This window comes from Fukomys damarensis, unplaced genomic scaffold (assembly GCF_012274545.1).
Source record: "Fukomys damarensis isolate Sample0158 unplaced genomic scaffold, DMR_v1.0_HiC HiC_scaffold_26, whole genome shotgun sequence".
NCBI lineage: Eukaryota > Metazoa > Chordata > Mammalia > Rodentia > Bathyergidae > Fukomys > Fukomys damarensis.
Window position 1 is genome coordinate 29,932,173 of NW_022900938.1, and position 18,362 is coordinate 29,950,534.

At 36.5% G+C, this 18,362-nt stretch overlaps 1 protein-coding gene across 1 annotated transcript in view; it reads left to right on the forward strand.

Annotated features, from left to right (window-relative positions):
* The window catches only part of Grb14 (growth factor receptor bound protein 14), an 85,846-nt gene extending 75,495 nt beyond the window's left edge, over positions 1-10,351 (forward strand). The window contains exons 9-13 of the mRNA XM_010606866.3: positions 5,872-5,988; positions 6,081-6,153; positions 6,290-6,377; positions 8,477-8,570; positions 9,818-10,351. Of these exons, the coding sequence (XP_010605168.1) occupies positions 5,872-5,988; positions 6,081-6,153; positions 6,290-6,377; positions 8,477-8,570; positions 9,818-9,964 (519 nt within the window). The 3' untranslated portion in view covers positions 9,965-10,351. The remainder of the gene's footprint in view (positions 1-5,871; positions 5,989-6,080; positions 6,154-6,289; positions 6,378-8,476; positions 8,571-9,817) is intronic.
* The last annotated feature ends 8,011 nt before the right edge of the window (positions 10,352-18,362 follow it).

An 18,362-nucleotide genomic window follows, 5' to 3' on the forward strand; every position in this document is an offset into this window, starting at 1 on the left:
GGAGCTCGCGCGCACGCCGCCGAGTGATCGCAGGCAGGCAGGCAGGCAGCTGAAGAAACCCCCTCCGGGGTCTTTGGGGCCTTCCTGGGTCTGTTGTCGCCCAGCCCGGGAGCTCGCGCGCACGCCGCCAGGTGATCGCAGGCAGGCAGGCAGGCAGGCAGCTGAAGAAACTCTGCACTTCTATTCTTTAGAAGTGTCTATTCATTTCACTTGTCCATTTTTTGGTTGAGTCTTTTTTAGGGGGAAACCTAAGTTTTTGAGTTATTTATATATTCTAGATGTTGGTCTTTATGTCCAAGGAATAGCTAGCAAATTTTTTTCTCTCATTCAATAGGTTTTCTTTTCACTCTGTTGGTTTTTCCTTTTTGTGCAGAAGCTTTTTTTTTTTTTTTTTGTGGTGCCAGGGATTTAACTCAGGACCTTGTGCTTGTGAGGAAGGCAAGATGCCATTGAACTAAATCCCCAGCCTGAGAAGCTTTTTAATTTGATTCTTGCTGATAATTCTGCGCAAGTGGTGGTCAAATCAGAAAGTCCTTGCCTATGCTTATATCTTCAAGAGTTTTACCTGTTTTTCCTTCTGTTAGATTAAGTGTTGCTGTTTCAATAGCTAGGTATTTGATTTGTTTGATTCTGTTTCAGTATAGGGTGAGAGATATGGGTCTAGATTGAATCTTTTGCATGTAGATAGCTAGTTTCCCCAGCACCATTTGTGAAAGAGGCTATTATTCCTCCAGTGTATATTTTTGGCCCCTTTGTAAAAAGTTAGATGGCTACATGATCATGTGGGTTGTATCTTCCTCTCCTGTTCACTTCCACTGATTCACATCTTTGCTTTTATGTCATTGTCATGCTGTTTTTATGACTGTAGCTTTATAATATAACTTGAAGTCTGGGATTGTGCTGCCTCCTGCTTTGCTCTTTTTGCCCAGGATTGCTTTTGCTATTCTGGGTCTATAAATTTTAGGAAATTTTTTTCTAGTTCTATGATTAATGATGTTGGAATATTGATTGGGATTACATTACACTTTATATCAGTTTTAGTAATAAGATCATTTTGCCAGTATTGATCCAGTAGTATACAGATTATTGTAGCTCTTTTGTATTTATTTAAGCATGCTTTGTGTCCTAAAAAAAGGTCTATTTTGGAAAAATTTATGTGTTCTGCCAAGAAAATGTGTATTCTGTTGTTGCTGAATGAAACACTATACCTGTTTGTTAAGTCTACTTGTTCAGTGGTGTGTTTTAACTCTGAAATTTCTTTCCTAATGTTTTATCTGGTGGACCTAATTGTGAGAGTGGGGTGTTGAAGTCCCCTAGTATGATTGTATTGGTGTCTGTCCCTTTATGTTCAGTAATTTTTGTTTTGTGAAGTTGGGTGCACCAACATTCGATGCATAGATATTTACAGTTGTGATCTCCATTTGTTGAGTTGTTCATTTTACCTGTATGTAGTAGGCATCTTTCTCTCTTCTGATCAGTTTTGACTTGAAGTCTATTTTGTTTAAAAATAAAGTAACTGCTTCTGCTTGCTTTTAGGCTCCAGTTGCATTGAGTATCGTTTTTCTATCCTTTCACCATTAGTTTCTGAGCTTCCTTTTGCATGAAGTGTGTCTCCTGTAGGCAATATATGCTTGCATATCAATTTTGGATTCATTTTTTTTTGTTTGTTTTTTTGGTACCGGAGATTGAACTCGGATCCTTGCACTTGCAAGGCAGGTGGCAGAACCACTGAGCTAAATCCCCGGCCCTTTTGGATTCATTTTGACAGTCTGTGTCTTTTGGAGAGTTGAGACTGTTGACATTGAGAGTTAATACTTTAACACATTCATGATGGGGCTGCAATTTGCATGCCTTCCTGCCAGGCAGCTCTGATTTAACATTCCATTGTCTGATGTTGAATTGCTAGCCCCTGGTAATTCAAGTAGAGGACTGATGGGACAGTCAGTCATGTACCACTGGAGATTCAAGCCAGCAGGAATGGTTACAGAATCCTGTCATTGAATTATTATCCTAGTGAGGGCAGGGGTCAAGCAGTCTCTGGATTTAGTGCCAACTCTTTTAGACACATTCCCCTCAGAAAAACCACACGCAACCAGCCTGGCTTCTCACAACAATGGATAGGACCACTGTGTTCTTCCTGGCCTAAGTTCACTGCTACCTAAATTTCTCAGAGTTTTTGATTAGCTCACCCCCTCTTTTCAACTGTATTGATCCAATACAGCTGACTCTTGCAGCTGTTTTCCAGTTATTTTGTAGGGTGACCTCAGACACCCTGAAGTATAGTTGTTCTGTCAATTCTGATTCCCAGGGTGGCTCAGTCTTAAAACCTTTCCGAAAATGGCTCCTGCTGCAATGGATTTCTTCTCCAACTCTAGCCTGCCATGTAGGTGGAACCACTTTCAGAGTAAAGTACCACACTGTATTTGCAGTTTGCAATTGTGCCTTTCTTGGGTATAGCACTGCTGGCCCAATCTGTGCTTACCTTGTATTTCTGGAGACAGGTCCCCACCCCTGGAGTCAGGGTCAGCCTTCCAGATGGCTTAATTCTTTTCTCTGCATTGCTTTCAGTTTCTCCAGTGTATTGTTTTTAGTTTTCTTGTTGCCTTTTTCTTGGTTTTAGTTTTTAGTTTTCTTATTGGTTTTTTACTCTTTTTTCTTTTCTCTTTACTAAGATGTTTCTTCAGGTGTTGTGATTTCAGGTCTTAGAGTTTCTGTGATATACTACTGGAGTTTACTCTGGCATCTTTCCCTTTCTCAAGTTCTTTTTATTCTTCATGTTTGACCCTGGGCTAGACATTCTTTTTCTTTTTCTTTTTTTTTTTTTTTTTGTACCAGGGTTCGCACTCAGGTCCTTGCACTTGCCAGACAGTTTCTTCCTGTCTTTGCCATTCTGTGGTACATAAAAGAACCCTAGACAGGACATGTTGGTGCTTTTACCATAATTATTTTATGTGACCTTGGTGTCCTACAATGTAAAATAATAACAGAGTTGCATAATCTCATATCATAATCTCATTAATCCCATGGTTCTGTATGAAGTAGATGAGAGATAATATCTAAGGGAATTCTGTCTTCTTGTTAATTACTAAGCTGCAAGTTTATCTAGATCCTTTAAATGAAATGACCAAGAGTGTATGACTACTAGTTTCCAGGTAGCTAAATTGCCTAGAAAACATTTTACATGAAAAGCTCAGTACAAGCAGAGTGGATAGATCTGATCTCAAAGCACGGCTTGGCTAACTAAGGCTTACTCAGGCCTCCTCTTTCTTCAAAAGCCGAGCCATTAAGATTATAGACCATTTTTTAGGATCTGCCTTGTTCATTCTCTAATAAGAATATGCTGGAAAGTGGGACAAATATTGGATAAGTATAACCAATTCTGAATGTTATCAACATTGCTTTCCTGTGTGAAAGAAATTGAGCTGAAAATGACCTTTTAAGTTTGTCAGACTCTACTTTACTTCTTTTTCTTTGTCCACCAAAGGTAAACTATTAATTTTTCATCTACCACCTGCCATTCAGTGGAAAACATTTGCTGTATTCCATATTTCCCCTTAGTATACTTAATGCAGCAGATGAAAAGTTCGTATTTATCTTCTAGTCTCCTACGTTTGTCTGGTAATTATGGAACATGGGATCTTGTTTTACATTCTGGCCTGCAATATTGAAGGAAAAAATAGAAAACAGATTATGTTATATTTACTTTTTTCCAACAGTATTTTTGTGTTATCAGGAACTTGAGATTACAGGATCCACCTAGGCATATGAAAAAAGAGCTATTTTAAGGATGAAGCTATCATTAAGAATGAGGATAGTTTCTATCTGGTGTGGGTAGGTAGATGCTTCTCATGAAAGTTGGTGAAACCAAAGTATGTCTGAGTGGTCCTTAGCCCAGCACAGAAGACCACAGGGTGAGAAGGGCAAACTAAGGTGTGACAGCAAACAGATTACTGAGACAGCCTCTGTCTGGAAAGAGCAGCTGTCAGTTATAAAAGCCCCTCTAACAAGTGGAAGATTGCATACCAAATCTCTAGAACCATGTAAGGCTCTGGATCACTGTCACATGGTTTGAGGAGAAATAACAGATGCTAAGAAAGTGGGGTGTATGATGCAGTGATAACAAAATGCTAAATATTTTCTTGTTGGTCGTTTTGTTTGAAGCCCACATTTGACTAAGTAATCTCTTCAAACAGTCAAGGTATGGCTGAATCCACATTGAGTGAAGGACATAAAACTGTGAAAGCCATGACCTCTCGCATGCGCAGTGGCTCACACTTTACCATTATAATTCCATTTCTGGTTTTGCCTATCTATTCATGTATGGAGAATAATAAATATTTTTCATTTTCAATTTTTTCCTTCTGGAAAAATATCTTACTACTGAGTAAAAATAGTATTCCACTTTTGCTTAATTAATAGAGAATGTTAAATATTTTTCATTTAAAATTTTTTGGGGGATTTTAACTTCCCATTGTATAAAATTAATGATATTCTTGAGTCTAGATTTTGACAGCTGCCTCTTTTCTTTAGGATTTATGACTTCTTGTGGGGTGTCATGATTTTTAGATGATGGTTGTGAAGCAGAACCTCAAGAATATAAAAACAAAATTTAAGTGTTGGATATTTTACTTTCACTTCATGGAATATGAATATAAGAAGTAATTAGCAGCTAGTTGTGGTAACTCCTGCCTGTAAGCCCAACACCTGAGGCAGGGGGAAAAGACAATTGCAAGTTCGAGCCCAGCTGGGGCAGTTTAGCAATTAAGCAACACCGTGACCCAAAATAAAAAAGGACTGGGGATGTAGCTAGTGAGAAGGCCCTGTGTTCAATCCCCGGTACCAGCAAGCAGGAGGAGGAGAAGTAAGAGCAAGAGGAGGAGGAATTAGCAAAAACAATGAGTGTAGCACTTGTTTAGATTTTGTTTACCTAGAGGTCTTCTTTTTGATTCTTTTTCCAGTACCAGGGATTGAACTCAGGACCTTGCTGAGCTACATCTCTGGCCTCAAGATGTCTTCTTTATGAGTCAGTTTTTCTGTCATTCAGATTTATTTTTCCAGCTCTCCTTTGCCCATGTGCCTCATCACTGTACAAAAGAAAAAATGCACATGAAACTATAGAAATTTTAATGTCAAATTCTCCTAATTATTACTCCAATAAATTTCATTTTCCAAGTAATGTAAAAGTTTGTTACAAGCTTATAAAAAACATACTCTAGTTTGTTCCATTATAAAACATAAGTGCCAGCCAGGCGTGGTGGTACACGCCTGTAATCCTAGCATTTGGGAGGCTGAAGCAGGAGGATTGCTGTGAGTTCAAGACCGGCCTGGGCTCCATAGTGAGTTCCAGGTCAGTCTCAACTACATAGTGAGACCCTGTCTCAAAAAACCAAAAAAAAAAGAAAAAGAAAAAGAGAACATAGTGCCATTTCTAAGGCGATAATGCTCATATGGATCTTGAATCTCACAAAATAGCTGGATTTGATATTTAGTGGATAATTGATGAATCTAAAGGCTTAATCAGAAAGAAGTAAGGTGCCTTTTTAATCATAGAAAGCGTTACTTCTTTCTCCGTGGGAGTTTAGCCATTTTACCCAAGACTGTGAAAAGAAAGTTTTGTTTCTCCTGCTTTCATTCAAAGTTTTTCATATTTTTATTTAGCACTTAATTCACTTATCTTAACAAATAACCATATTTAACCAAAATATTTTATATTATCATTTAATCTTGAACGTGTATTTCAACTTTTGAAATCTCTGGATAGCCTCGTTTGGATTCTCAGTCTAGAGTGAAAGCATGCTGCCAGCAAAGCACTGAGAAGATAACTTTCCGTGATGCTGTCATGGTGCAAACTGATGTGTATTCTTTTTCTAGAGAAGTATATCAGAGAATTCCCTGGTGGCAATGGACTTCTCAGGTCAGAAAAGCAGAGTTATAGAAAACCCCACTGAAGCCCTTTCAGTTGCTGTTGAAGAAGGACTCGCTTGGAGGGTAACTAATACTTTGACTTTCTTTAAAAATATTTATGAATTCAGTTTCTTTCACCCAAACATTTGAGATCTGTTTTTCCCTTCCTTGTTCAGAAAAAAGGATGTTTACGTCTGGGCATTCATGGTAGCCCCACGGCCTCCTCCCAGAGCTCTGCTGCAAACATGGGTATGTCTCCTTGCAGTGGATGTGGCGGGCAGGTCGGTGCGCTTAACTGTAGTCACCAAGTGCTTAGGGAGGGAAGTGCACACAGGGAAACATCATTTTGAACAAACCTGTGACTTTGCTCATCTTATTTCTTCAGCTATCCATCGCTGCCAGCCATGGTTTCACCACAGAATTTCTAGAGATGAGGCCCAGAGACTGATTATTCAGCAAGGACTCGTGGATGGGTGAGTTTGATAATTTTGGTTTTGAGTGGTGGTGATTTGGATTTCTCCTATAGACAATAATTAGAATACTAAGATGTTTTAGTTTTGGCTTCTCGTAAAGCAGTAGTGCTTCGTTCTGTAATAGTGGTTCAAATATTACAGCAATACCTGTACAATACCTGGTACGCAGTGCTTGCCTATTATTTTTGTGTAAATGGATAGATGACTGAAGAGGATGCTTTGTTTTCAACCATTGGGCATTTATGTCCATTCTGTGCCAAGTCTAGCATCTCAGATATTCATGAAAGAAAAAATTAAACTGGTTTGGGTATCAACATTTTAATTTGAATGTAGGCATGATTTCAAAGTATGGTTCCAATCATGATGTTATACATATTGTACTTTGTAAGGTATGACGCAGGGTGTATTATGTCACTGCTTTTTCTGATGTATATTTGAGTGTGTTTACTTTTTCTCCATTTGTTTATTTCCCTTTTGCTTTTTCTGTAAATTTTAACAGTAAAAAAATAATATAAGCCTATGAAAAGAGTACTTTTTGATAATTTCTCCTGCCGTATTGCAATGAAATACCACAGAGTACAAAGAGAAATATAAAATGTATTATGAAAGAGTTATTGCCTCTTAAGTTACTCAGTGTTACTCAAGTACTGTTTACAACACTGGCTAAATTCGTTTCCAAATGGAGTGCAAATGGGGGAGGTTGTACTCAGGGTTAGATGAGAAATTAAACCAGTTTCAACTTAAGTGGTGATGGGCTCTTTTATCTTTAAAGTTTGACTTAAAATGATGACGAGGATTTGAGCTGATTTAATGCTTATATTTAGATAAAAACATTCATTTTCACATGGCAGATTATTAATAGTGAGTTAGTATTTCACAGACTCTAAGAAAAGATTTTATATGCATGGATCATAGTCTTTATGGATATAAATTAATCAACAGAGTTACAATCTGGTGAAACCAAGAAAAGTATAAATCACAAAGAATAATTGAAATGTTTTGGAATATTAGAATTCTCTTTATTTCAAACCTCAACATTTATAAATTGAATGAAATAATTGTATAAAGAATGACCACATCTGTATTTTTAATTGTTGTCTGTATTTCTCTGGAAAGATGTGATGGTGCCAAGTGGTCCACTAGGTGGTAGTGGAGATCTTCTTGGGAAGGGAAAAATAATTAATAGCTTAGTTTACCAGTGAAACACCCTCTTGTGCCCTCACCCAGTGATACAGCGTCAGAATTTCATACAACACAAATGAAATGATAATTTCATCAGATATCTGTGAAGCCTCAAATTTAGCTGCCTCTCTGTCCAGGCACAGTGGGATGTGTATTGGAGTCACCAGTAGGGACCATTTACACAGTGTATTTGACAGTAATTAATACAAAACTGGTCTTCCACTGCAATGCCAGTAAAAAGGAATCCATGCCCAGAAGCCTTTTTTTCCTTTGGCCATTAGGCCAAGACTTGTATTCCTAGCCTGATGCTAGGAAGCTTTTCTGTTGCATTCTTCAGGTTAAAGTGCATGTCTGAGGATGCTTCTTTTACTTAAAACATTTTGCTTGCATATTGTAAGCAATTTCAAGATTCATTTTTAGAATATATTCATTTCTTACTTTCTGTTGTATATATGATAGTAGAAACAAGAATCAAAAGAAGAAAGCGGATCCAGTGTAGAAGTGGGGGTAAAAATTATTTCATGCTAAATAATTATCTCTTTTCAGGGACCTAATGTGACACATTAGTAAAATAGCAAATATACTAATAAAGAGTTACATGGTAATATCCAATTTCCCAATGGAAAAAGCATGTAGTACTCTTTATGGATGCAAACATAACATTATATTAGTTACTGTGAACCAACATTCTGACAAATGGGCTGTATATTTATCCTATTAAAATTACATTGGCACTGATGTTAGTGATAGTTTTTGTTATAACATGTTGTCAAGTGGATAATCTTACCCACTGAATATAGAATAAAGGAGTCCCTGGCTACCACTTTTATGAATGCACTTTCTGGATTTGTTACACGCTATCTATGAAATCCATAAGTAAATATAAAAACATATTGAAATTCCTTCTCTCTTTTTAGAGTGTTCTTGGTCCGGGATAGTCAGAGTAACCCCAAAACTTTTGTACTGTCAATGAGTCATGGACAAAAAATAAAGCACTTTCAAATTATACCAGTAAGTAATTTGTGATTTCACATTCACATATTAGAAATGATCTTAATGCATAAGCCTTTTGGAAACTATGGTTTTCTTTTGTTTCTTTTATTAAATATAATATGGGTGCTTTTGCTTTGACTAGAGTTAAGTTTGGCAAAAATGGTTTTATGAGCCTGAATTAATATAAGAAATACAGGAATTGTAAAAATTAAATTTCCTTTTTTCTCTGAAACATGATTTAGCAATACCTTATAGTCCTTATGCCACCTATTGTTAAAAGGCCACTGAAGAATCTCCTGAATCCTTCTATCAATTCTTTAAAAAATATTATTTTAAAGCTCTTTCCCTTCTCTTTTCTCAAAACGTTGTTTTTGTTTGTTTTTCATCTTTCTGTTTTGCTGGTTTGTTTTAATCATTACGGATAGAAACTCAGGAGCCATGGAGCTGATGGACATCTAAATTATTCTGAGAACATTTTTAGAATTTCTGTGATTTCTACTCATGGGTGACAGTTTGCTTTGAGATTTCTGTTGCTTCTGCTGCTGTGCATCTAGACTCACGTGAATCTGTGTTTGTGTTGTGTACACTGGAATCAAGTCCGTGTACAATAGATTCAGTCTGCAAATTTCAGAAAGATGTCATGTTTTTCTTTTGGTTGCCTCTTTCTGGAATTATCCAAAGCGTATAAACTATTTTTCCTGTTTCTTTGATTATATGGTCAGTATCTCCTAGTCTGAATTGTTTAATGCTAGAAGATTCCCCTCCTCCCCAAACCATAAAAAAACCCAACTGGCATCCCATTAGTATATTATTTGATTGCTGTGGAACCAATTTGCTCATATAAATTTTGTGAATATTCATTTTAGTATACCAACTGAGGCATTAATTAGACAGTATATAGAAATGGAAATTAATTTCTGTTAAGTGAGGACTCTTAAATTCTTCTCTTTGCTTTTATAGTGAATAGCACAGATTTCTCACTGTTGAGTGATTCAAAAATAGTTGTACTATCCTGACTAAACAAAGTACTGGGAGAATTACAAGGATAAACAGTAAAGCCACATTGTTGCTTCAGAGACCATTTTGTAAAATGCAGGTGACATTGTGACGAAGAAGTTGGCATGCTGCAGTGTTCTTTGCATCCTGCTTAGTTTTATAAGCTTGTCCGTCTTGGTATATGAAGACATCGTATGCAGTGGAAAGGGAGTGTCCTCTTGGCTCATGTGCTGTCTTTCTTTCCCAATGTGCTGCTTTTCCTGTTACAGGTTGAAGATGATGGTGAAATGTTCCACACCCTGGATGATGGCCACACAAGATTTACGGATCTAATCCAGCTGGTGGAGTTCTATCAGCTCAACAAGGGTGTTCTTCCTTGCAAGTTGAAACATTATTGTGCTAGGATTGCTCTTTAGCTGATCCAGAAGAGACTTGTTAAACTGTTGAAGAAAAAGGACTCAAGGGGAAAAAATTGAAGAGAGACCATAAATAAGGGTGAAAATTATCTAATAGTAAAAAGAATGGATTTCACCTACAAGTTGAAAATATGGTTTGTGCATTACAAATAAGCAAAGACTTGGATTGGCATCCTATTCATTTAAAATTTAGTAGTTAAAATTAAACCTTGGAAAAAAATGATGTGTTTTTGTGTGATTTTTACATTATTATATTTTCTTTAAATATGCATACTATAAATATGTATCCATCCTTATTTACTACAGCAGCATTAGAATTCTCAAATAGAAACAATGAAAAAAATTCAGAGTTCAAAATAATTTTTTCAAAATGAATTTTATTTGTTAATCATTATTATTTTGTTTTGAGACAGGGTCTCGATATATAGTTCAGGCTGGCCTTGAACTTGCTGCAGTTCTCCTGCCTCAGCCTCCACACCCACTCAAAATAAATTTTAATTACACTGCTTTTTTAATACTAAGAAGTATGATAGCTTGAATAATAAATGACATTACTCACAACTTGTCAAAACAACTATAGCTTTTGAATTCTGTGTTTTCTAAGTGTAGTAGAACCATAAAATCAAGTCATATTTTAAGGTAGCTTTTGAGATAAATTGATTCTTTTCTGGATACTCTCATTACAATATTGCATTATTAATTATACTATAAAATCTATACTAGTACTGTAATAATTGCTAGTATATATTGTTCACTGAATTTTTAAAAATTATTTAATTATTGGGAACATCTGATTTTAAGAAAATGATCAAAACAAAAGATTTAAATAACTTGCACAAATTTCATGACATATAATTTAGATCCTTGTGATAATAGATCATTAGCCTAATTAAAAGTGGTAACATCAAAGATTAGAAATCTACAAGTATCCTACAAGTTAAATATTTTTCTCTGTATATCCTTTTTAGTTTCTTATCATAGACGTGTCAATATGGAAGCCAAAGAATTTGATGACTTGAGACACTGACCTCTCTTATCTTTTCTCTCACACCCTCTGTGAAGTTTTATTTATTTATTTATTTTTGTGTTGTTTATTCTATGACTCTGTTGTTCCCACTTTTGAAGATCATTGTTCTAAAAAAAAAAAAAAAAAAAAAGGAAGAGAAAACATCAACTAAACATTCTCATCATATAAAATACTGCCGGTCTCCTGTAACTGACTTTTATGACAACAATATAGAAAAGTCACAGTTTTACTAACAGAAGTTCAAATATGCATACTTTAGTTTTAGATAAAAACTATATATTTTTGGTAACAAAGGGTAGAAAATACTCATGAAATGGTAATTAAATTTTTAAATATTCTGTTTACTTTTAAACTCTAAACATTTTCTGAAAGTCAAAACCTTAATCTGATGTTATAATCCTGGTTTGATTGCTGCAAAAGCTTAGAAGACACAGAAGTTCTCAGTGGAACAGTGTAGAAAACATACTTTCCCCTTTCAACCTTTAAGAATAGAACTGAGTACTTCAGAATTATTTCCAATTTATAAAAACACTTTTTGTTTTGAATAGGAATGCATTTCCTCATTTTGTACCCATTTCAACTAGGTAATATCATAAAATGTAATATTATAAATACTAAACTCAGATAATTTGACCAATTCTTGCTTGTTTTTGTTATGTGTCTGTGACTTCATTCATAATCTGAATTTATATTTGGGGGACCCAGATATTATATTTAATTGTTTGGTTTTAAATCTTAAGTCAAGGAAAGTTATTGCAGAAAGATTGATGAAATGATTTGCTTGATTCTTCTGAAAATAAATCTTACTTGCCTCTGTGTATATATGTATGTATGTATGTGTGTAAATTTAATATGGTTTCAAATCTGGGAATGTCAGACACATTTACTACAGTGTTCAAATGCATTCCCTAGACAATGTGAATTACCTTTGGATTGTTTTCCGTTTTGACATAGCTGTGTTTGATTATTTTGTACCCTTTTGGATAGAGATGAGAACAAATTAGTTTTTTGCTATTTCTGTTCACATGTTGGAGTTAGAATGTTTCTCTCTGAAAGGAACACAGTAGATCCCTGTTTTATGTGTGTGTGTGTGTGTGTGTGAATTTTTTTGTTTGTTTGTTTTGGCCATGGTCTCACTATGTAGTTCAGGCTGACCTTGAACTCACTATGGAGCCCAGGCTGGCCTCTAATTCCTACTTAGCCTCCAGCCTCAGCCTCCCAAGTGCTGGAGTTGCAGGCAAGCACCACCATGCCTGGCTGTTCTTTTTTGTTTTTTTTATATTGAAGAATTAGGTAATTATTTTGAAATACCTAGAAGACCCAATCAGACAAATAAAAATTTCTAGAAGCGCATTCATTCAGGATCTTTATTTGTTTCACGCGTATTAGAGCGTAAACCCTGTCTGATCTCCGTACCATTAGGTGGATATCATTGTTTAGTTCTGTTTTAGGGTAGTCAGCATTAGTTAATCAGAATCTTGTGAGGTCTATATCTTTTTTGTCGTTGTTGTTGTTACTGGGGTTCAAACTCAGGTCATTGCACTTGCAAGGCAGGCAGCGGAACCACTGAGGTTTCTATCTTTTGAACACCACTGAGGTCTGTATCTTTTGAGTAATAACTCTGCTCATGAAAGTTGTATTTTTGTGATGCCAGACTGTTCCCTGGTCATAACTTCCCTGTGGAGGAGTAATTGCCATTTGTAATGGCCACAACTTGCCTTCCCGGCTGGCTTCACTGTGTACAAGAACACTGTTGGACTTTATGCTCATCAGATCCCTTCCACAGCCTGGGAAGCCTACAAGCCCCTTTTCACAACATAAATATGCAAAATAAAATAAATAGAATTTCAAAGCAAACATTATATAGAGACATAACTGTATAATTGTATATGTAGGCAAACCTATGCCTTGCTGCTTTGTGTCTGGCTGTGTTAACAATTAGCCATATAAGTCCTCCAGTTTTCTGTCTTATGTTCATGTGCTTTAGGGGACAGAGTAGGAAATCCACATTGTTAATGATGCTACTACGTGGGTGTAGAGAAGTTTGCATGAAATATAGTCATTGTGACATTTGTTGGACATTAACTCATCCCAGCTGCATGCCTACCTTGTGCAGGATTGCATCACCTTGGCCAGTCCTGGCTCCCATACTTTTACCATCTGTGACATTTTAGGTATGCTCATAACTGGAGTACTGCTTGTAATCCATGACATTTACGTGTGCTCATAACTGGGTTACTGCTTGTAATGTCTCTAACAGCTACTCTGCACACCAGCAATTAGAGATTTGTGTAACAGAAAGGCCACCTTCTTGGTTGAGCTCATAACAATCTGCAAAAATTCATTGCAGAAATCCCCCAAATTACTTTCTCACCAACATAAATACTTGTTTTGCAGTTGGAGTATCAAGTGATTATTCTTGCTAAGTTGTCTTGGTACTTAAATCATTTATATAAAATGCTTAACATACTGTGTAGAATGTTAATGTATATTGTGTGTATACTTTGGATATGTGTATATTTTGTTTATATTAGTGACTGTATGTTTAAGCCCTCCACCCCCAGGAACATCCCTCCTCCCTCACAGCGTCCTTTCTGTGCCCTTTACTGTTTGTCCTTCCTGACAGGAGCAATATGTTGTTTTATACTGTACCTCTGTCCTTCCTGTATTTGTTGCTTTCTATAAGGCTGATTTTAAGGAGCTATAAACAACAGCAGGGTCCTGCCCAATCCATTTGTAAGGACTTGTAGACAATCATACCGTGCTCACATGTACAGACCTTACAGAAACCCCGGCTTTTATTCACCTGCTGATTAAAAATATAAAGTGCTCTTTGAGATTCTTCACATTGTCTAACCCTCCTTCCCAAATTACAATTCAATAGTCACTGGACTATTGAAATGGGAAATATAGAAGGATGAAAACCAGCTTTAAAGTCCTTTCCTGGAGAGTGTGGAGAAGTTGCAAAAACTCTGTGACAGATTCATCTCTGAGTCATTAGTAAAATTTTTCTGAGTGACTGTGTCCCTCTGGCTGAATTCACATTCACAGTGTACCTGCTCCCCTCAGAAGTTTATTTAATGCTAGCATTCTGATTGAGTTGAAAATGATGTTCTTGCCTTGTTGCTTTTTAAGTTCACTCCAGCATGTATTGAATACCTATTATGTGAAAGCCATCTTCAGCGATGCAAAACTGGATAACACAATACAGTTGTACAAGTGCCCTAGAAGGCAGGTGTGGTAAGTTTTATACTGTAAGTACAAAAGGAGGCAGACATTGGGAACACCTGCTGAAGGATGGCAGGAATAAAATGCAAGACCTGCAGGAGTTAGACTTACAAAGCTCTGGAGAAAGGACTGGCTAGTTTCATCAGAGGGAGGGAGGCAGTGCCAGACAAGTTGAAAAGGACATAGATTGAACTAAAGATTTTTTCAGCAAATAATAACTTCTTTGTAAATGAAGTGTACAGAACATTATAACAAAGACGAAAGTCAAAGTAGGACTGGAAAGGTAAACTGCTGCTGCATTCAAGAGAGTTCCAATATTGGGAAAAGCAGCTTATATTTTAGATAATACTGCAGCCAGCTACAGTAGACCTTCAGCTTACGACTGGCCTGACATATGAACAACTTGGGTTATGACCAGAATTTTAAGTTTTAAGTGAGGACCAAAGTCTTGAGTTATGATCGAAATGCTGGCCGCTTGTGTTTTCAGATGATCTTAGGTACAGATTTAACCCTTAAAGTTGAGTTCTGGAAGGAGCATTGCAACATCCTTTCCTGTAGGATTGAGAAATCCTGGGCCAGTGTCACTCTGCGGACTCTGAGATCAGGCTGTGTAGAGGAGCCTGAAAGCCTTCAGTTGACCAACTTGAGTTATAACCAGCCCTAGGGAACAAATTGAGTTTGTAAATCAAGGGTCACTGTACCTCAGTATTTTACTCCACTAATTTTTTTTTTTACCTGCTTGAAATCATGGGTGAGCTTACACACCTTTCCACAGTGAAGTTCTCAAAAAAAATCTCAATAAGTGAACTTGTTATACTTCTCTCTTAGAAGTAGCTTAATAATCTGAAGTTAGAAAGACAACTGTGAATAAGATGAGTAAGGTAGGGAAGGGAACTGAAGGAGGAGGACCCAGCAGAGAGTTACTGCAGTAACCTTGCAATAATCAAAAGAGCCTGCAGAGGAAATGGCATGAAAAAGTTTTGTGGAGGTGAATCATCAGTGATACCATAAGCAACTGGATGAAAGGCAGAAGGAGAAGTAAAGGCATGTGTCAAATGACTGATAGGATTGGGCCAGGGAGACCAGGAGGATTGATATTTATGCTTGTGAAAAGCTGATGATTTTAATAGATGTCCTAAAGATTTTTGAGCAAGAATTGTCTTTAGAATCTCTTCCTACAGTAAGGTGAGGCCTTAATGCAGATGTGGAAAGGAATAGTCAAGTATAGAGAATTTGTATTGCATAGGAAGTTAAGAACTAGGATGTTGTGTATTGTGGAAGGGCTCAGTAAAACAAAGGGCCTAGTGAGATGGTGGGACATTGGAACCCAAGGACAGGGATGGTCCTTGAAAAGAGCTGCGGGGTGAAGAACTTTGCCAGCAACAGAAAAAGTATGGGCAAGATCCCCGAAGCAAAAAAACAAAATGTTTGAGGAACAAATGAAGACCAGCTTTGTGTGTGCAGGTTAAAGAGAGAATAGTAAAAAATGACAGTGAAGAAACAGGTAACCATACAGGCCCTTTAGGCCACGGAAAGAAATTTGATCTTAATTTAAGGGTAATAAAAAGCTACTTGTGGCTTTTACTGCAACCCAAAGAAGAAAATAAGATTTGTGTTTGAATAAGAACCCTTTTGAGGCCTGTGGATCATGGATTGGAAGTGGGCATCATTTCTAGCATTGTTTGTAGCAGTGTTTCTAGCATCATTTATAGTAGTAAAAAAAACATTTAAAAATCAAATGTTTATAAGAGAATGTTCAAAATCATAACAGATGATCACGTACCTTTGTATGCTGATAGGAACATTTTCTACAACTGTTAAGAAAAGGTGTATCTCTTTGTGCTAGAAGGATGTTCCAAAAAAAGATCATAGGATTATTTGACCCTGCTGTCCCTGTCGTAAAATTATAGTGAGATGCTAAAGTGACTATATTTTGCTTTATCTTTTGCCGTGCATCTTTTTATGAATGGTTGTACTTTTTAATCAGAAAAATACATTATTTTAAGGAGAAAGACTGACCTATACATGAGAAAATTATTTCAGTAATTTTATCCTGTATACTTTCCTAAATTTGACTACACTTGTTTGCTTTTCCTTGGTGTGACCTGCATTCTTTTCTAGTGAAATACTTATTTGGATTATCGGGTGTCATGTACACCTAAGTATGCTCCTCTTCTGCCAGAACATATGAATTCATTATTTCCTAGTAATTCTCAATGGACAATGGACACACAGATCTTAGCAAATGCCTCTCTATTTCTTAAGACGTCTAAATTTAGGCTCCCATCCTCCTCTGTCATCTTTGTAACTCAAAGGAGCCAGGAATTTTCATTAAAAGAGAGCTGATTTTAACTTGTGAGGCTAGGCTAGCTCCCAGCGCTACATCCTGGAGTACTGGTAAGGGTTACAAAGTGCCTGCAGCACCAAACTCCCTAGCAGCATTTTCCTAGACACTCATGCATCCCACATAGTTCCTGGGGAGTCTAAAGGGTATCTGAGCATATTTTCTAAAAGGATATTACTTTCCTGTTGCTTTACATTGTAATATTATAACATATTACTGCAACAAAAGTAAATAATATACCTGGAATACAATCAACCTCATTAATTGTCAGTTCCTTAAGAAAATGAAAAATAATTGTTTTTAATTCCCTTTAAGGTCTAGATGCTGTCTCTCCTGCTCTTAGCATTTTATAACCCCCTCCCTATAAAACCTTTACCATATTTTCTCATGGAAAACAGGTTAGCCTTTTTTGCTTTCTTGCCCCTGGGTCTCTTACATTTTCGGTGCTTTTCAAAATTGTCCTTACTCCATGTCACAATTATTAAAGTTATTAAATCATAGCACCCAAGTTAACTACCTAAACTCTTTGTGCCCAAACTCAAAGCATCCATGGGAGCTTCTGGTTAATTGAGAGATTAGTAGTGGGCTTTAGAGGGATGACAGTGTTGATCATGATTGGTTAAATATTATCAAAACTGCTGAATACAGCACTGAATCTTCACTGCACACAATTCCCCCAGAACGTGTAGGATACGTTTACTTAAAATAAGTCACACAAATAGCATATCTTCATTACCAAAAAATATGTGACATTAGCAAAAACCAAACCAAAACAAAAAACACCTGTAGTTTTATTGCAATACTGCTAACAAATGGATACATCTAGTGAGAATACATTGTTGAATATTTTACACTACACCTTAGCCATTTAATCTCACTTTTTTCTGGGTATCTGACTTGTTTAAGCAGCCACAAACTATTTATGTCTTATTTGCACTGCCTAAAAGATGTGCAGAAATATTTTTGTAAGTTTTGATTGATTTGATGATGACATTCTGGGAAATGGCATAATGCAAAATATATTATTTCTAAAAGATTTGTCTGGCTCATTAAGTTGAACCTGTTGCCTCTGCTGTCTCTAGCAAAAAGTCCAAAGTAGCACGTGAGCTGTGATCTGTATTTTGTATGAAACTCCAGCATTGAAACAAAAAAGAGAAAGAAAGCCTTTCTTAGTGCAGTGTTCCTCAAACTGTGGTTTGTGAACCAAATGCCTGAAAAACCTTCACTCAAAGATTCAGTTATAATTCTGAAATGGAGCCCAGGAATCTAAATTTGTAAGAAGCATTCCAGATGAGTCTGTTACCTCCCAAACCTTGAAAATTACTGTCTTAGTGCATCTGATAATTTCCTGCCCAGTACTAGCTAGTCTTCTCTAAATGTTTCCAAGACTGTAGTAGCAAGACAATTCATCAAGTTCTTGATAGGGTAAAATGAGACTGATCACATAACCGATGTACATGATTTCTCCTCTTAACTACAGTTGGTCTTTCAAACTCACAACAAGGAGCTTACTGGAGTCATTCTAGCCCTGAATACACAGGATAATTTTCTGTTTTATTCAATTTCAAGGTTTTAAACCTTAGATACATGCTACACTAAATATAAATGATGTATAGGTGTACCAACAATAGGTAATATTAAGGAAAGTCATAAATATGTAAAACCTAAAAATTCTTTTTTACAAAACTTACACTAAAAATCTGAACAATACTAAAGGACAACCAGTGGATGTCACCAGTGGGCTACAAATTCCTAGAGCCTAGCATTGTCTGTGCTGTTACCTCTCAGGAATAACTGGC